The sequence below is a fragment of the Drosophila albomicans genome, chromosome 3 (assembly GCF_009650485.2).
Source record: "Drosophila albomicans strain 15112-1751.03 chromosome 3, ASM965048v2, whole genome shotgun sequence".
In the NCBI taxonomy this organism is placed as follows: domain Eukaryota; kingdom Metazoa; phylum Arthropoda; class Insecta; order Diptera; family Drosophilidae; genus Drosophila; species Drosophila albomicans.
In genome coordinates, this window is record NC_047629.2 from 23,062,992 (window position 1) to 23,083,427 (window position 20,436).

Sequence of the window (20,436 nt, forward strand, 5' to 3'; positions counted from 1 at the left end):
TACTTTGTTTGTTTGTTGTTTTTGTTCAATACAGTTAAAGAACTTCCAAGAAGTGTCAATAAGTACAGAATGTACAGTTTATAGTTTCTTAAGGTACAGCAATGCGAAAAACGAAAGTGTTGCCAATATGTATGCATGTGTATGAGTGACTGTCAGTTAGTGAGAGCGTATATGTGTGTTTATGTTGTGTTTGTCTTACAAAAAGTCTGGCAGCTCTGCACATAAAGCGTAACGTTCACTTAAAAACAAGCGCTAAAATGGACATAAAACATGTGCACACTCGTTTTCTTTTCTTTTTTCCTCATTTTTCTACATTTGTTCATAGATAATTCGTCGCATATTTTTTTCTTTTTTGTTTGTTTTTTCTTTTGTTTTTATAAATCTTTGCTAAAGTTATATATAAACTATTCCATTCTGAAGTATTGACAGTCACAGGCTATGTGAAGCATGCCTTATTTATTTTTTTTTTTTTTTGGGAGGGGGTTGTTTTCCATTCTTTTTTCAAATATATATATATATTTTTGTTTTTTTTTTTGTTGTATATAATCAATATGTATGCACTATATTATGTAGTATGGGTTTCGTTTATGCACTAGATTTTTTCTTAGGTTTCATTTCATCTCACTTGGCGTAAAAAAATTCCCTCCATTTGACCCTCATCGAATTCTCTCTCAATTGATATTTAAAAGCGTCTTTGTACAAACACAAAACGAAAAAGACATATTTTGTAAACATTTATAAATGAAAACATAAATAACATTTAAACTAGTTGATATCAAAAGTCTTGAGGCGTAAGTGCAGCGTTTCATAGTAGACCGGTTTCCACGTTGTGCGCCGTGCCCAACGTGTTCGGATCAAAGTTGAGTTTATCTCCAGCCAAAACAATCTCAGATATGCAGCCGACAATGCCGCTGAAATAGCGCTGATGCGTAAAGTATGCTACATCGGGCATTCCACCTGCAAGGAAGAACGAGAAGATATGTTAATACAAATATTTAAAAATGTATAATATACTATATATTTTCATGTATTCATTTTGTTTATACTATTAAATTTTAAGCGAAATCTTAAGTATGTTAGGCTACAATTTCAGCCTCCTAACATAAAACCGTTTGAGCTGTGCCTTTATAGTTTAGTCAGTCAAATATAACAAGTTATTATATGTATAAGAAGCACATCTACTAAGAAACATCAATTTCAAGGAAAATCTGTACAATTATATTGTTTTCTAATTTCAGCCTCATCAATATTTCAATATAAACTATGCGTTCAGTACTTAGAAAGTCATTCTTGGTATGTTATTATATATGCAAATATGTATATAATCCACTTGCAAACATAAATCTGAAGGGAAATTAATTATAATCTTAGCCTCTTAACTCATTTCTTTTGTGCTGTGCTTTCATTGTCATAAATAAAGCCACTTACCAACATAAAGCCCAGTATCGGTATTAAGTTGACGCATCTTGCCAGGCGAATGCTGCGTCAGCGTCTTCCGTCCATCCACCTCCAGATAACCTTCCTGAGAGTTTCTGTAATATGAAATAAGATCTTTAGTTTGCATTCTCAAAAGGGAGGCACACCGAATTACCTTATGGCCCTAACACGATGCCAGAGTCCATCGCTGATCTTGGTGCCGTTGAAGCGTATTGCCAGCTCACCAGCGCCCAGATCGTAACGGAAGTGCAAGTAACTGTAGAGCATAATAATGTCAAATTAAATACAATTATTATTGATATTTGATTTTAATAGTTACCCCTGTTCAATGCCCAGCGACAAGTAATCATCGTGCTCGTCTGTGGTGCCCTGTCGTCCCGTCCACAGGATGACACCATTTTCCGAGTGCGTCTTGATGCGCAGATTCAAATCGATATTGTAGCTAATCACTTGGCTCATGGTTTCCGCATCGTTGTAGTGAAAATAGCTGTCGGTGCCGGCAAAACAGGCTCCAAAATTCTTGCGTACACTCTGCACTTGAGACTGATGTTCCGCAGACAGATCGAACTTCTTCAATAGACTCCAATCAGTGTGGGTTTGTGGTGTACTGGGTGCTGCAGGCGCAGCTGGAATTGCAGCCTCTGCCTCTGACTTAAGAACTGGCGTTAGCAACTCATCATCGCTGTAATCCTCGTTGTACTGAGGTTCAATGGCCACAGGCGCTTGTGGTTGCTGCTTGGGCGGAGAATGCGAATGCGTGTGCGTGTTCGACATGATGCGTTTCATGTCTTGGGCGAGCTGTTTCCGCTGATAATCCTCGGTGCCATCGGTGGCGTCAAATAGGGATTCATCAAACACAAAGCCACTTGCATCAGCATCGACATCCGTATCCTGTTCTTGATTCGAACTGGGATTCACATTGTCAGTGTTATCATCGTCAGCAGCTGAACTCAAACTAGCACTCTGCTGTGTCTTGCCCATTTGACCGGTTGCCATGGCATCCGCATACTCCTGCTGTTGCAGACTGGCTATCCAATCGTTGTTATCATCAAACGTGAGTATATCGCTGTCCGGATTTGTCTGGAAACTTTCGTAGTGGGTGGGCAAACGACTCAGTTTGTGTGCAAAGGCATTCGGCTTCTGGTGGTGCTCATGCTTGCTGACATGCTGCTTCCCCACATGCTTGCCCCGGCTGTCAAAGAGTGTCGGCTGCTTCTTGCGCTGCTGCTTTGCCTCGCCTTTACCCTCGCCTACTGTTGCCTTGCTACTGCTTGTGGCATGTTGTTGTGCGGCATTTTGCATGCCTGCATTTTCGTGCACAAAGCGGAAAATGATATCATCTTCGATTTCCTCATTGCTAGGCGCACCACCCCCCACCACTCCTAATGCTGCCGATTGTCTTGTGCTGCTCGTTGTAGAGGGAGTTGTTGCTGTTGTCGTTGTGGGCTTCGGCGTTGTCGTCGTTGTCGTAGTAGTAGTTGTTGTTGTTGTTGTGCCAGGTGTTGTTTTGTGCTTGTGCAAATTCTTACGCTTTGTGGCATGCTTCTTGTGCGTCCACAGTTTCTTGGAGAGCGGCTGCAGTGAAGCTGCTGTCGCGTCAACTCCTTTGTATTGTTTGCCTTCAAGTGGTTTGCCATTGTGTGACTTGTGCAGCGATAGCTCTGGCAGCTGCTCGGGCGGCACTTCAGCTGCCTTGTTGCAACGCTCGTTGTAGATGCTGCAACGGCACTCGTAGCTCTCCATTTGTGGCACGCACTCGGCTAGCGGGCCACAAGGACGGGCGACACAAGCATGCGGACAGTTGGCAATATTGCTGCCACCCAATGCCTCCGCCACAATGCCCAGCGAATGGCCGTTGATGTCAATCTATGCAGAAATTACAATAGTCTGGTTAGTTGAAGAGGAAACTGAGCACAAGGATGCGTTTGCAACCATGAACTTACGCGTTGTATGCAGCCCACAAAGAAGGACTTGTACTTGAGGTCCAGCGGCAAGTGGTCCACATGATTGACACCGCCCACAAACAGATTTTGTGCCAACGACAGATGCCAGAAGCCATTCGACGAAATGGTCATGACCTCCTGATGCTGATCGATCTACAGCAGCAAATAGGTTTAGCAAGGATAACAAAGCGTAATCACTTGACTTACCTTGAGCACGGCCAAACGCGCTGTGCGTGAGATCTTGATGGTGTGCCATTGTCCCAGGCTAAGCGAGTACTCACTGCTGCTTGATGCAAGATGGCAAAAGTCAAGTTACTGATTAACAACCATCTGTAAAGGCAACTTACCGAACCACTGCGGGACCGCTGCCGAGATCAAATGCAAACTCCACGAACCCATCATGCAAATACAGTGCTATAAAGTCTCCACGATGCTCCGGCCCAGAGTAAAGTATTAGGCCATCGGACTGCTCGGGTTTCAGTATGACTTTCAGCTCCAGCCAAATGAGCGCGCTATTGCCCAGTGGCGCATAGCGCAGAAAAGAGGAGCCATTAAAGGCAGGTACCTGGAAAAGTAAATGATGTTTAGAAAATGTTAAATATAAAAGGATTGCCAGCTACTCACCTGCAGATCCATGCGTATTTCGCAGAGATCGCCGACAAAGCCAATGGGGCAAAGGCAGACGGCGCCTTGATCTGAGGGCAAACACTTGCCACCATGCTGGCAAGGATAACGCACGCACTTGTCCGTCGAGCAGTCCTCTGCCAATACAATACAAATTATAGAAAAATCATTACTTCAATAGCTATTGACTTACGTATATCAAAGCCATTGATGACATCGCCCAGCGGATGCTCCGTGAACTTGTAATCATGCTCGTTGGCCACAAAACGACGTATGCACCCAGCAAAGCCTTCAGCTAAAGGCAAACGTTTGGCCAGTCCGGTAATGTTGCCAATCCCGCCAAGGAAGACCGGCTCTCGAAAAGTGATGCGTGAGAATAAGCCCTGCAAATTAGAGTAATATTAGACAATATTAACAACTCAACAAGTGCGGAACCTACATTCGATCGGCCTTGCACTTTGGTGCCATGATTGAGTACCATCCAGGCATCCCAGCGGTGACGATAGATGATAACCGAGTTCCATTCATTCAGCATAATCGTCTCCCTGGAACGCACGCTGCCCACACCGGAGCCGCAATCGAACCAGAACTCTACAAAGCCCTTGTTAAGCAATAGTGCCATAAAATCACCGGTTAAATCATCACGTTCCCCGCTCAGCAAAATGATGCCGTCAAAGGATTCTGGACGGAATTCCAACCGTAGCTGCACATGCTTATAGGCGCCATGCAACGCCGCAAATGCCAGCCAGGAGCGCTTTGCAAAGCGTGGCACATGCGCTCTAATATCTGCACACACAAGATTAACCAATTAGAAAACAGCCAATAAATAATGAATTTAAGCACTTACCTTCGAGACAGCCATTGCCTGTCTTGCCAAAGGGGCACAGACAGCGTGCAACGGTCGATGTAGCCTCCAGAGCACAGATGCCCTCTGCGCCGCAGTCCAGATTGCAAAGTGGGCTGTTGTAGAAAATAAGGATAATCATATAAATAACGATCGATAACAAGCGAAAAATTACATATATCGAACAAGTTCATGTTCCACTGTTCACTTTTGATCCAAAGTTCGTTATTGTTCAAATAAAAAGAACTTCTTAGTTCACGGAACAGAAATGAACAAACGAACTTATAGCCTCTTTCCACCTCACTCAGTTTTTCTACGTTTTTTAAAGTCCCGTTTCGGGGTTTCCATCTGCACGAACCGAAAAATATGGGCAACGGTAAATTTTTCAATATGGCCGCTCTGAAATATCAGCTGTTCAAATGTAAACACGAGTTGGCAAACATTTCAAAAAACAGCACGCGCATTTGAAAATGGAAAATTTTATTAAATTGCAGAATTTTTATGAGGATTTTAACGAAGTGGAGGGAAAATTAGCGAAGTATAGAGTATAGGCCATTGCTGGCAGCAATGTAATATTTACATAAATACATTTACTTTTTAGCAACGGCATGGGTGTTTTTAGGAGCGCGATGATCCTGGAAACAACGAATCATTTTTTGAAGATAATTTTCGAATTAATAGGGAGGAGTTTGGCATCCTTGTGGAGCGCCTTTGTGGATTGGCCAAAAAAGGCACTACATTTCTCCTCCCATAACTCGAACAACATAGCCTTGTGGATGCCACTCCACGATATTGGCGGCTTTCGAGTTTTTTGGCTCATCTAAAATATAAAAAATTTGCTTTAAAAAGCAAAATAAAATTTTTTATTTTTCTATTTTCATACCTTGGCGCACTTTAATGTCAGCTGTTTTGTTAGTGGTGAGCTCTTTTTCGTTGTCATATCGATCAAAATATCGCATAATTACCCAAAAAGTGCGTTCGCTATTTCTACGTAGCTCGCGAACGTAGAAAAACCGACTTTTTTTCTTATGGGTTTTTACATGGGGCGAACGTAACATTCGGCCTGAACGTGAAAAAACCAAAGAAAACCAAAGAAAACCGTGCGGTGGAAAGAGGCTATTATTCAGCACTACTACATTGGCTTTCTTATATATCGTTTATCGAATTTAAAATCGAAACGCTTATCGCTACGCACCTGCTGACTGTCGGTGCTGGTGTCGTTGTTTTATCTGATATGATATTGCTATTGGCAGCATTTTTATTGATATGCATTGCGACCTTGTTCCTGTTGTTATTATTATTATTGTTGTTGTTGTTGTTGTTGCTAGTCATTTGATATGTATGCGAATTGCTGTTGCTGTTAGTATTGCTATTGCGCCTTAAGTTTAATTGATTATTATTGACATCGTCATAAATGGACATGTCCGACTTGTAGCTATAATACTCGTCCACATCTCCATCCACTTCCACGTCCCTCTCATCAGCATAGTCCACCACATTGCGTGGAGCAGCTGTCTTTGCGGTGCTTGTTGCTGTCGTCACCGTTGTTGTGCTGCTGCTGCGTGGTGTGCTGCTGCTGGTCGTGGTGCCAGCTGTGGATGCCACCTTAAAGTCGCCGGCATCCAATTCTTGATTCTCATTCTCGTTCTCCGAATTGAAGCTAATGCTTTCGGCTGATATGTAATAATCGTTTGAATTGACTTTCTGTTGCTGTTGCTGCTGCTGCTGTTGCAACTGCATTCCATCCGCAATCTCATCGTTGTAATCGTAACTATCGCTATTGTTATCGATATCCAAATCTGCAGCTGAATCGCTATCGGAATCCTGATTGGAATCTGAGCCTGTGGCTGCAAAACGGGATTTATCGTTGGCCAACTTGGCACTAAACGAGGCGCCCTTCTGATACAACACATCCTCATCGGACTTCCCATGGCCATCGGCGCCGCTGCTTGTCGTATTTATGACTACGAGAATGAGACCAGGAGACATTTACATAGATTATAATTGAAATAATTGCGTGTTTGAGTAGGAGGACGCACCTTGACAGCTGTAACCATTCTTGTTCAGCTCGTAGCCTTCGATACAATCGCACTCGTACATGCCATCGTGGATCTCATAGCAGAGCTGCTCACAGGGGCTGGTGTGACCACAGTGACCTGGCAATCGTATTTGTATGGGCAAATAAAAGCAATTTAAGTACTTGTATGTCTCAGTGTACGTTTGTGTGTGTGTGTCAAGTCGAGTTAATAATTTTCGGGGCACATATGGGCACACATTCACATTCGGTCTGTCGTTTTGGGTGTGACCGACGTGTCCGCAATAAATTCTAATGAGCTTTACCAACTTAGGGGCAGAGTCATGTCCGTAATTTACTGCTACGCATTGGCCACATTTACAAAAACAGCCAACAAAGCAGACATTTCGACCAAATGCTATGCCTGTTTTTCTGTTCATTTATGTGTGCTTGGCATCGAGCCAACATTAAGCTAGCAAGGCTATTTGCAACTGTTGAGCTTCAGTTTGCAAATGTCAGTGGCTTTGTTTCTGAGTATTTTCAATAAATATCTTCCTCTCTGCAAATGCAATGCAAATGCGCTAGCCTAAAAGAATGCAATGGCATTTTATTCGGCACAAAATCAAAATGGCGATTGAGTGTGACCGCAATGAAAGCAAAGCAAAGAATTGGAATGCTACTTTTGCGGTTACTTTTCGATCTCCGCCTATGCAATCACTTGACATCAATATTAGTGTGTATTATCAAGTAACGAGTAACGGAGTGCTAGTAACGAGTCAGCCGTAAAGTAGTTGTGTAGTGAGTGCTCCTCGCTCTACTTGTACTTGCTACTTTGCTGTTTGTTCAACACTTACGTCATGCTGGCTTCCATTGTATTAAATAGAACACGCAACTTGCCAACTACACGCTTAAAGCACAACTCACACACACACACACACACACATTTTCTATGTATTTGTATATGTATGTGTGTGAGTGTGTGTGTGTGGTTGCTAGTTGATTAAGCAACTATGTGCTGCCGATTAAAGTGCACTGGACACTCGGCACATTTGCATACGTGTGTGTGCCACATGTGTGGCGCTCTCTTTGCCATGTTTCCCCGCCTCCGCATACGTCCACTGTTGCTGGAGCTGTGGCTGCAGTTGAGTTTTCAACTTGTCGTGTGCCATTGCGTATTCAAATTGAAATTGAAAAATCGCATATTGCATGCAATTGAAATCGAAGTGTCAGCGGCAGCAGCACATCAACAAATACGCTGACAACTGGCGAATGATGTGCGAGAGGCAACAAGGTGAATGGTAAGAGTGGTGGAGCGGAAAGCAGCTAGGGAATTTCCAAAAAGTCGGAAAATTTGACAAAAACATTGCATAACAACGATAATTTATGTACATACACAGTGAGAAAACTAACACTACAAATTGAAAACATTCATCATTTTTGTATTTTTGTCTCTGTCCATTTTGCATTTTGGTAACAGAAAACCAAACATAAAACTTTTACTCTTAGCTTTGTTGAAGCTTCATATTTCTAATATGAATTTCGAATGGGAACAATGCATGAACAACAAAAAGGGAGTGCTAAATAATTCGACAATGTCCGGTGTGCAAATTTTACGATATATGGTATTTGGAAAATCTTGTAAAAATTTGATAATCACGTAATCAGTTCAAAGTAGTCAATTACATAAATGATTTATTTAAGTTGTGATTTAAATAGTGGGCTTAAATCCTATTTTCAATATGATAAGAATTGTCAAATTTGATTTGAATTAAGTTACATTTAAAATTTACGGAAGAAGTTTTTGCTGCAATGGAAATTTTTGGTTGCGGAAATTAGTATTCACTTGGGTACAGCATAGTTTTTGTCAACGAAACGCATTGATTTTTCGCTCTGTGTGCCCACAACTGACGGGCCTGTCACGTGAGCGACAAGAGAGCTGGGAAGGGGCAGTCTAATTGTGTGTGTGTGTGTGTGTGTATGTGTGCAACGCATAATTAAGTCACTCATTAATGTCAAAGCCAAAAGCCAGACTGACAGGCATTCAGACAGAGTCAGATCCAGTGTGGAAGGCAGGCCCTTCACTCCACTTCATTTTACTTCTCTTCACTTCACTTATTGATATGCTCGTCGTGCTCAATTTTCACATGGCCTCAAAATTTGCACAATTAGACACTTCACAAAGGATTTGAGGGCGGGGTTTTGGGCATGTGTGGGTGTGTGTGTGTTTGTGTTTTACATACCTTGAAATGCCGCCTCCTCTGGCTCGACAATGCTGCTGCCGCTGGCTGCCCAGTGCTGATGATCCCCCAGTAATGACAGCAGCAGGAACAACAGAATCAGCAGCCAGCTGTGGCCAACTCTCGACTGCCGCCTTTGCCTTTGATGTTGTCCTCGTTCGTCCTTCTGTTGGTCCTGCTGTGCCTGCTGCGCCTGCAGCCGTCGTTGTCGTTGTCGCTTTGAAGTTGACATGTTGTGTTTGTGTTGCCCCAAGATCTAGGCGTAGGCTCGTTGTGTGTGGAATGTGTGTGTGTGATGTGTGTGCCTAGCTGGTGCGCTGTGTTGCACAACACACACACAAAAATGATTATTAAGTATACGTTCGATTCACACGATCGCTGGCGCTTTTAGACGACTTCGGCGTTGAGCAGCCAGCGTTGAGCATGGAGCGTACATGCGTCTCGACGTTGCCTCTGCGACTGTGCCTGCTTCACCTGCTGTTTCCTGTTGATATATCAAACAAGCCAAGCAATTAGTAAAAGTGAGATAGAGACGCAGAGAGAGAGAGAGACCGCGATAGAGAGCGTGAGAGAGAGGTGCTCGGGTTTTTGGGCTCGAGCTTGGGCGCAGGCAAATCAAGTGGTCATTATAATATAACCACAAATTGCTAAACACGCAACGCACACGGACCCCACACAACATGATTCATGGCTCTTGCCTGATGGCTCTTGCCACTTGCCACCACCCCCTTCCCCACTCTCCCCTTCTCCATTCCCTCTGACTCTTGCCTGTTGGCAGTTGGCTGAAGTAAAATCAATAAACGGCGTCATGGCAACGCGCCACCACAACAAATAGTAGACAGCCTGACCCCATCCTACCTCTAATTTGTTTCTATTTGGCTGACTGAGCCACTCCTAAGCATATACACAGAGTACACACACACACATACCAGCATAGAGCAAGGTGCACACATGAGCACGGATCGCCTGCTTGGCAACATCAACGAGCAATGAGCGAATGTGTGAGTTTTGTGGCCCTACCTTAAGTTGTTGCCTCTGGCCAAGTACTGCCGCCGTTGCCGTTGCCGCTACCGCCAACGCCGTGAGGCAAATGCATGTAATTAGAAATCAATACGACAATTCGGCAAAGTATCCACACGATAGGCCGAGATAACATTTAACAGTTTTTAAGCATGTGAGGAAGCAGTAGCATAAAATGAAACAAAGCTACAACAAACTGTATCAAATGCTTCTTAAATAACTTACGGTACTCTATACTCTAAATGACGATCATAATGAAGCCTTCAGAATACAATTAAATTGAGGCTAATATTAAATGAGTGTAATTAAAGGAAGGTTTGTATAAATCAGGCTTAGAAGCGATAATCCAACTGACCTTGCGTAAGAATACGTTGATTGTCAATATTTAATTATATTGTATTCATATACCTATCATTTAACTGCAATTAATTGTGAACAAATCTATAATTATGTGAATACTTATAATAGTATTTTACTTTCCACTTTATTGGTTAATCTACCTTGAACCTTACGGCGTATTGTCATCAAATGTGGTAGCTCTCAGATACCACCTACTCCTCAATTGATTTTATCAACTCGTCTCTTGACTCTTATCAATAATATAATTTATAAGTTCGTCGTTCTCATTCGAGTTTTTCAACTGCCACTAATTTATAATACTCTGTTATCCCATGGGAGGCGCGTATAAAAAACATTCTTCGCAATTTCGTTTTTTATTTTTTTTTCCAATTTCGAATTTTTGGCAATTTGCTCGGCCGATTGAAATTGAAATGTCAAATGTCTAAGTTCGAAAAAGAGACGCGTGCAAATGCTGTTAAGCCGGGTCACAGACCTATACATACACACAATTCTATATATTTGTATATATGTATGCATGCATGCACATATGTGTATGTATATATGTATGTACATATATATTCATACATACAACTGGCATACGCACACTCGTGTGTGGCACTTAACCCGTGCTCAAAAATATGTAGCATACTTACTGGGGCAAAAATTGCAGCCACAGCATGAAATCTTTCTTTATTGCTGTAGCTAGTTGTTGTTGCTGTTGCGGATATACCCCGTAACAGACAGACACAAGAGGGTATATTAACTTAGCAACAACCGAGCACTCAACTGTAAAGTTTAACAGAGAGCAACTTAGCTTAGCAGACAGCTGCTTAGCTTAACGTAATGCTGCTGTTAAGCATAGATCACTTTTTAACATGCTGTTAACTGGCTGTCAAACATTGACAGGTGCATCCCACCATAGTTATTTTCCGCTACGGGGTATTTCCCTGTAGAGCACTCACAACTGTAACTTTCTCGATGTTGGTTGCGTTTTTTTGCCGTTTTTGTTTTTGCTTTATTTTTATATCAACTTTTGTATGCCTGCGCTTAAAATCGCGACGTCTGCCTCTGACTCGGGCTGTAGGGCGAGTTGAAGAGCGCGTATGTGTATGTGTGTGTGTGTGTGTGCGTCTGTTTGTGTGTGGGTGCGTTGTGGTTGTTGTGCTTGTGTTTGTGTTTGTGTGCGTCGCTGTGCGTGTGCAAAAAGTTTTGCAAGTTGGACGCTGGGTAGGCTAAAAAGCATTCGCCATTTGTACTGTCTCGAGTTTTTGGGTGTTCCATCGACCATCCCCCCAAAAACTCAAGCTCCCAAAGCCCAAACCAAATGTTGCCGTATTCATTTATATCGATTTTTCCACCTTGGCTATTTGCACTGGAGCCTTAAACACGCACACACACACACATACATTCACTAACACAATCAGACATTCACACACAAACGTTGACATACTACCATACTACTACTGTACAATCCACATAACATACATACATACATACATATACTCGTACTTCTTTATACATTTTTGCGCACTCTCTACGTTATATTTTCGTTTTTCTTTCATTTCGTTTCAGTTTATCTTGTATTTTTTTCTTCTGCTATTTTTTATACCGACTTCCCATAAGCTAGAAGGGTATTATAACTTTGTGGCAATTGAATGTTAAACGGCTGAAGGAGGAGTTCCCCACTAAAATATTCCTTGCCAGTGTCAAGAGTGCCGAGTATGTGGCCATGAACATACGTTTCTATAAACAACTTTATCTCGGGCAGCATAAGCGCAAGAGACAACTTAGTTAGCAACAATTATTTGCCTAGCTTTCACCAGTTGAAATTTATTGCTACAGCCCCAAACAACTAAATCTAAATATTATTTTAATGTGAGGGATTCCAAAGTTGAAGAGCCGAAAAACAACGATTATTTTAATCTGGGAATTACTCTAAGAGTTCAGTCAATTTAAGTATCTTTGGATTAGGTAGCCTTTAAACTAAATAAATAATATAATTAATAACTATTTTTAATATTTCGTATCAACAAACTTATTATAATAAGTAAGAATTCTTTATTAAGATTATTTTTATTATAAAAAAGGAAAAAAAAAATTATAAGAAAGAATATTGATTAAGAAATAAAATTAATAACTATGAGTTTTGGAATGAATACAATAATAATTAGGATGCATTGAAGAAGTCTTAAGGACTACATTATTGTTAAGCAGCAAGTATCTCGTAGTCGAGCACACTTGTCTGCACTTTTCTTACTTGTTTTGTGCAATTTTTTCTTTTTTTTTTCGTTTTTGATTTTGTGTTATTGCGTTTTTAATGGCATTTCTTTCCGGTACGACGCCTCCGAATGGCCAAAATGCTGGAAGGCTGTCGTTGAATGAGTTTCACTCAAATTGCATACGTTTAACCAGACCTGGCCCGGGATTGCTGCTGATGGAAACTGAAGTTGGTCATGTCCGATGTGTGATGTGGGCCACTTGGGGAATGTGGGGCAACGGTGGAACGGAGGCATGTGGCAACAGCATGAAAACTCATTATTCAGGTAAACGCAGCAAAAACGTGCGCTCATTTGGTTGCGAACATTTTGTGCACTGTGCAAAGCAGACTCACTGGGTAAGTGGCATGTGGCAAATGGCAAGTGGCTTGCCGCTTTAGAGGCTTTTTAGTCGAGCCAGGCCGAAACTAATTAGAGTAACACATTTGGTATTGGCAGAATCAAAATTAATAGCACTTGGCTGCCGCACTGTCTGCCAAAAAGTTGAGAAACTTAATTACGCAGCTAATGGGACTAAATTAGTGCCGAGTGGCATTGATTTAATTACACAATCATGTCGACAGAATCAACAATAAACTGAAAAACTTCACAATTTCAATTCCACATTTTTGCATAGCTCAAAAGTATGCTATAGTTAAGCGACGCTTTGTCATTACCTAATCGCCTGCACTTAAGATCTTGCGTTGCAAATTTATGGCACAGCTCTCGTTCCCACTCTTGCTCCCTTGCTCAGCCCTGATTAGTCGCCCTTTGTTGTAAGGATAAAGTTTTTGACGAAGCGCATGTGAAAGTTTATGAGTCGTATTCCAGCACAAAAGTCGTAAATTCAAGTGGTTTACTTTTTTCTTATTATTTTTTGAAGAAGGGTAAACCTTGAATAAAAACTGTAGAAATTAATCTCACCTGGCAACTACGCAAGCAATAACTAAAGCGATGAAAAGTTTATGGTGAAAACGTAATCTACAGTAGCAGCGTATTTAGGATTACGTCAACAGCGGCTATTGTCGTGTTAAATCGCCATTTTTAATCGATAACACTTCGATTAATGATCGTCGGCTGGCACACTAGAAAACTGTAAACAGCAGTCTGCTCTATCGTTACGTTAATAGCCTCGTAATGTTAAGTCTCTGAGACGCTTTTGTCCACGGATAACAATCATGGATCAATTAAATACATGTCCACCTGCAGATCGTGATATGTGATATTTGTGTATAGTAAACTAATAGCGTATTTACCTGAGTTCTTTACATTAACGCACCGTTGCTTTTGTTAACCGCACAAAGGAAGGACGAAAACTACAACGTGATTATCTTGAATAACAAAACAGAGACCTACATATATGTATATATTCTATGCGGGTTTTTCCTTGCAATGCTATAGTATAAATTATTGATTAAAACTATGGCAAGGCCAACATCAGCAGCAGCAGCGGCGAGCTCAGCACAAATTATATCCTAGCTAAATGGAGTGGATACTTTTTTGATGTTGTTGTTGCTACTGCTGATTTTTTGTGTTGATGTCACGCAAAACTTAATACACAAAGCCAGCACAACCAATACACAAGCAGACACACACATATATAAAGATACACGCACACTCCTATGTATGTGGAACACAAAACAAACAACAAGGAGCATCAAAGTCAATGAGGGGAAAAAACACGAGAAAAGTTGAAACAAACAAAACTACAAAGCAACAACAGCAGCAGCAGCAGCAACAACAACAACAACAGCGATAGCAAGACAAAATGTCCGCAGAAGAAAAATCGTTAAAGCAGCAATAAATTGTGTTTTTATAAGGTAAATAGAGCAAAGCCCGTTGAGAGCCAATTGGAGGCGCACCACAAAATACACGAATAGACAGAATGACAGTCAGACTGTGGGACAGACAGAGACGGCAAGACAAGCAGACTGGCTGACAGACAGCATAAGAGCAAAAGGGAATAGAAAGGGGCGTCTAATGGGGCCAGTTTTCGGTCGAGCAATTCACGCATGACAGACTGACCTCAGTAACAGTACACACACACACACGCACGCATGCGACACACACACACTCGCAAGTAAACAGAAAAGTTTGGCGCGCGTTTTTGCTATTCGCTGTTTTTGTTGGTGTCGAATGCTTTGATATGTGCTTACACACCTACTTACATATACATATGTATGTTTTTGTGTGTAAGTGTGCTTGCTTGCTTGCGCCTAATTTATGGCAAATTCACAGGTGCGCATATTACTTGCGCGCTGTCAAAGACGTCGCGCTGAGCAGCAGCAAAAAGCAATTTCAAGCAGCGACTAAAACAAAAGCAGGCACCCACACAAACACATACACACATACTTATAGCGAATAATGCTGAAAAGTAGCAGCAGCAGAACGTGACTTGCGTTCGTATGCGTGTGAGTTTGTTTGTGTTTGTGTGTACTGCGGCCATTGCAGCAGCCGCAGCTTTAGTACGTGCGTGTGCGGTGCGACATTATATCAAAGACATTTGACTGACTGCAAAAGTGATGTGGAGGGGGGAAACAAAGGGAGCAACGTCAGCAGCGAGCATTGCCCGGGTATTGTTGGAATCTTTTGAGTGCAGCAACCAAAAATACCAGTTGTATGTTATGTGTATGTTATATATTTTACATACATGTGTATGTATGTGTGTAATGCTTATGTTAATACCCCCCTCCCCCAACCCATCACTGAAGTGGCACTTCAAAGTGCGCTCTCTGCTTGCCCAACATAAATTTCCATTATTTCATTTCGCCTCGTTTCTGCAACTACAACAACTACACCAGCTACTCACTTGTATTGCCTTTGCTTTTTGGCGAGTGGCCGCCTCGTTGACGACGGCGTCGACGACGACGACGACGATGTCTTCGTCTTCGTTGATTCTTGCTGCTTTATTTTCGGCGTTCAGCGATTTTCGTGGTATTTACATTAACTCACATACACGCACACGTACAACACACAAACACGCACACGCACACACAATTATTTTTTAAGCTGTCTTTCTCACATTGCACATTTGCCTGAATATTTTTGCAGCTTTTTTTTCAGGGATTTACATTACCCCCAAATTCTATGATGAACAAATTCGTATCGCGTTTATTTTGTTTAGTTATTTATTGGCTCGGGCTTTGTGCTGCAGCTACAGCTCTGCTTCTTGTTGTTGTTGTTTGTGTGTATATGTAATATTTTGGTTGTATCCTGCGAAAGGATGTCTGTGTATTGCGGCTCCGTTCCGCTTAGCCGTTTTTGTTTCGGAGCGTAACGTTTTTACACTCTAATTGACGGGAGACTACTGCGCGTATCGAAACTGAAATGTTGCCTGATTGGAACGATGGCGAAACAACGTAACTCTCTTTGGCTCTTTGGCCGAGCAAAAGTGCCCAACTGTGGCAGCACAGTTGCCGGAGACAGAGACAGAGAGATACGCATGTAGAACGTAAAGTACCCAGCGAGAATGAGAGAGAGACAAAGACTAGTGTTGTTGTTGTTACTGTTCTTACTATGCCCAAATCGCAATTGTAGGTTGTAGTATCCGTTAGGTGATTATCCGAGGCGCCAAATATGAACTGGCAGGGTGGTTTAGGGTTGTCAGACTGTACAACAATTAGGCGCATGAATTAAACAATATACAAATGACACATTTATCTGAGCTTAATTGCGTGCTGCAATGAATACCATAAATATATTAAAAGTTTATTTTATAGCAATTGAAATAATAATTTTATATGAAAGTGATTCCGCTCAGCTGCGCATGATATTGACTTACCTGACTGCTCTGGCAATCCTACCAGACTCTTATTCCTCTCCCAAAACACCCACAACCATTGCTCAGAGAGCGCTTTTTGTTTTGGGCGCATGCGAGAAACACAAGGAATTGAAACATACAAAACATTCTGGGCTCAAGTTACAACAACAGCACATAGAGAGATAGAGAGAGAGCGGAGAGCCAAGCTGTCAACAGGAGCCGATTGTGGCGCTCTGTTAAACAACAGTTTGTTGTTGCTGTTTACCAGCAACTTAACATCACAATAAACACCTACAGAGGCGACCGACACTTGAGAGTGTGACACACACACACACTCGCAGACACCCACACACCGCTAGATTTGCGTAAGCCCATAATGAACTCAACGACACGCATGGACAATAACAACAACAATAGCAACAGCAGAAGTAAAAACAAACAACATCAAGACGAGGTGTAGGACGTGACGAGAAATGAAGGGCAGTGGGCAGGCTGTAAGTCAGCAAACGACAGCTGATCAGGTTGCAAGGGTTGTAATTGTTGTTCTTGTTGCCCCAGGGGTGCTGATGACAGAAAGTGACAGAAGAAATGAAAACGAAATAATAGACAAGTCGCAACTCCTGCTGCTGCTACTTCTGCTTCTTCCTCAGCTCCTGTGGGGCCATGTAACTGTGTAACTGAGACTTGGCTTGACCATGTGCATAAGTTGGAGTTTCTTTTTGGGGGAGCAGCAATTGTTGGTGACTATACCCGGTATAAGAAGACAAAGAAGGGTATAACAGACGAGTTACTATAAAGAGTGTTTTATCTTAATATATTCCTTTAATATTTATTGTTAATAAATATTCAGTTGCTTTGATCACCCTAATTATCTTGTTTAACATGGGTGACGGGTATCTCGCAGTCAACAACAGACTGTTGCTGTTGTTGCTCTGACAGTCAACTTTGCTAATGACCAGTGCTATTCATGGCCCTCGACAATGCGCCTCTAAGTCCTTTTTGCCTTTTGCATTTACCAGAGCAAAGGGCCGGTCTCTGACATGGATATCATCGAGTGTAAGTCTGTGTGTGTGTGTTTGTTGGCCTCTTTTGTGCAAGGCAGCTTAGTGGGTGCAGTTCAAAGCCCAACAACAGGAACTTGCAGCAAATGAGGCATTAATATCCCGACCCGACCCAACCCGACCCCAGGCTCAGTCTGAATCCTGAACATGCAGCTGGAGCTGGAGCTACAGCTCATGACTGGCTTCCATGTTGGCATGTTTCTCGAGTATGTCAGGGCAAATATTAGTATTCCACTTCAATGCGAGCACATTTTGTAATGGAAAGTGTTGTTGTCGTCTTCCTGCTCTTCCTCTTTCTTCGCTGTCGTCGCATCCATCAACCAGGCAGCCAGGCGCATCTAATGTGTCACATTACAAATGGCGTCTGCTTGACAAGCACCTGACACGCCATCCCCCTCTTCCCTTTCCAACCAACCAACCGCATGCATTCTCACGCTGTTCAATAACAAAAGTATTAACTACTGTCTCACTCACTCCCCAATATTAAGTAGCATACAACGCCCATACAACTCTTTCTCACTCCCACTCGACATAGCAAAGCTGTCAAGCAATAAAGCCGCACTTTATTCCGTTATAAAGCATTTAGCAAGTATGGGAGAGAGGAAGATAGCGAGAGAAGAAGCAACAGTTAGCAAGCAAAATACATATAAAGCATAAACAGCATCATCGTCGTCGGCAACGAACATCGTTTAATGCAGCAGCAGCAGCGCATTTATATAGAACACCAGAGCCAAGTCGTTAATGTGCTCGTTATTGAGGTCATCATCGGGAAACCAACTGTCAATTTCCATCACATTTCGCCAGTTGAGAAACTCATTATAACCATACAGACCACAGATTGTTGCTGCAATTTATCATCATTTAACCTTATAGATTTCTAATAATTTTTGGACATAGTTACCTTGCTCCAAATACAAGTCCTTGTACTTGCCCATTCCCAAGGCCAGGCTACGTATAGCATTTTGTTCACTCAAAATTTCGTTGCAGTGACCCTTAGCCAACTCCTCATACAACTGGGGAGGACTTAAAATGGGCGCACAAGCATGATGCGAAAGCATAAAAAGCAGTAGAACCCTGAAAATGGAGTGATTATCGGTTCTTATTATCTAAGTTAAAGAGTTGAACTAGTATAACTGAAGTGGCATTAGTTTAGAACTAGCAACAACAAAGCTCGACTTGAGCCAATGTTGAACAACATCAACACTGCACTTACTGGTGAGTGCGCTGATAACCATACGCAGAAGCCTCGCTAGTCAACACTTGCAGACAGTCCAGGCTGAGCTTGCACTTAATGGGATTCAAATTAACTATATCACGCATGCAGCGATCCGATTGTGTGCTATTAGGTTGACCCCGATTAACCAGATTGTCATAATTTATGGCCAGCTGCTCGTACTCGGCATTGGCATTTAACTCGCCATATCTATCAAAACAAATAATTAGTTAATTAGCATAACATAGAGAAAGCTTACTCTCTCCTACTTCAGGCTGGGTGGCAAAAGCAGCACATTACGTTGGAAGGCGTTGTCCAGTACTGGAAATGCAAATGTTAAAGCCAATAAATAGACTACACAAACTGTTATAATTACTTTGTTTTTCCAATTGATTCATGTTTTGATTTGAATTCCGCATTAGACGATCCATGCGATGCAGCAGATGGTAATACAATTGTCGGTCGTATCGTGTGGGGGCCACATAACGCATTTTCTCTGGATTATTGAAAATGAATATATATGCAAACATTGTGTGAAATTAATGAATATTTATGGTTAACGCATCTATCATGTGCGTATGTGTGTGCGAGAGTGTGGAGAGAACACAGCTCATTAGGCTCACGTTTTATCAGAAATTCGGCAAGCAACAATGCAAACTTGGCACTCGCATTCAGTTTTCTGCCAGTGAACAATTTATCTAGCAAACCATAAATGCGCTGCGGCAGTTGTTGTTCCTGCGACGTTGTTGGGGTGACAGAGACGGCGATAGCGGCGGATGCGGATTGGGTTAGTGTAAGTGCTAGACCAACACTAAGAGCGCAAAGTGTTACAATTTTGAAACGGAATATTATTGCGCTGGAGAAGAACATGTTGAATGGAGCGCTTGAATGATTCTATGCCAGCCTGTTTGCTGGCCACATTGAAATCACATCGCCTTCAGTCTTTGATTTCACTTTTTCTTATGAAGATTAATTGGATGACATTTGTTCTGTGCTGTGCGCTAAGCGTGGGCGACAAGCGGCGAGCGGGAAGCCGGGGTGAAAGATGGCTGGAGAGCGTGTCGGGATATCGAGTGCGTCAAGAGCGCCCAGAGTCTCTATGGTGCACAATATTAAGTTTCGCATATTAATCACAATTTAAAATTGAATACATTACAATGATTAAGAAAGGGTTGGTAACGGGAGAAGACATTTTATGAAGAATAAATACACATGTTGTTTATTAGGTGGTTAAGCCTGTAGAACAAAGCAACTCATTTCCCCCACTATAAAATATTATAGTAAATTCAAAAACTGACCTACCATTTAGTTGATATCAAGCTAAACATGTACATAATATTTAACTTATAATTTACCTTACAGAGGCAAAATAAAATTCAAATGCACTAATACAAATTATATCAGTTTAAAATTTTCCGCCTAAACATTTATCGAATATCAACAACGCAGCAAGCTAATTATCGAAATGAGACTGCCATCGCCAGACTGTTATTGTTTGGTATGCAGCGCAACAGCAGTGAGCAAAATTATTTCTCATCAATTCAAGTACTATTTCAAAGTCAATGCTTTCATGAATTAAAAAAAGCATCCAAAAACAAATTCAATAAAAAACAATAATTTACACTACTGCGTCACTACGCAATTTTTCACATTTTGCGAGCTGTTATTACAAACTGCGTACCAGCCACA

General features: G+C 41.8%; 2 protein-coding genes across 2 annotated transcripts; both read right to left on the bottom strand.

Moving 5' to 3' along the window:
• Positions 1-283: 283 nt before the first annotated feature.
• Positions 284-16,032, bottom strand: LOC117568779 (uncharacterized). Its single transcript, XM_034249617.2, has 15 exons — positions 15,523-16,032; positions 9,103-9,583; positions 6,888-7,004; positions 6,044-6,812; positions 4,852-4,964; positions 4,444-4,790; positions 4,198-4,387; positions 4,005-4,141; positions 3,728-3,945; positions 3,588-3,663; positions 3,381-3,533; positions 1,757-3,303; positions 1,592-1,693; positions 1,429-1,532; positions 284-957 (listed from the first exon to the last, which is right to left on the bottom strand). The coding sequence occupies exons 2-15, from the start codon at positions 9,329-9,331 to the stop codon at positions 806-808; spliced, it is 4,254 nt and encodes a 1,417-aa protein (XP_034105508.1). The 5' UTR covers positions 9,332-9,583; positions 15,523-16,032; the 3' UTR covers positions 284-805.
• A 1,702-nt stretch (positions 16,033-17,734) lies between these two features.
• LOC117569383 (uncharacterized) lies at positions 17,735-19,935 on the bottom strand. The gene is made up of 6 exons (XM_034250513.2): positions 19,371-19,935; positions 19,124-19,243; positions 19,017-19,068; positions 18,748-18,957; positions 18,436-18,608; positions 17,735-18,378 (listed from the first exon to the last, which is right to left on the bottom strand). The coding sequence occupies exons 1-6, from the start codon at positions 19,615-19,617 to the stop codon at positions 18,224-18,226; spliced, it is 957 nt and encodes a 318-aa protein (XP_034106404.1). The 5' UTR covers positions 19,618-19,935; the 3' UTR covers positions 17,735-18,223.
• Positions 19,936-20,436: the final 501 nt, after the last annotated feature.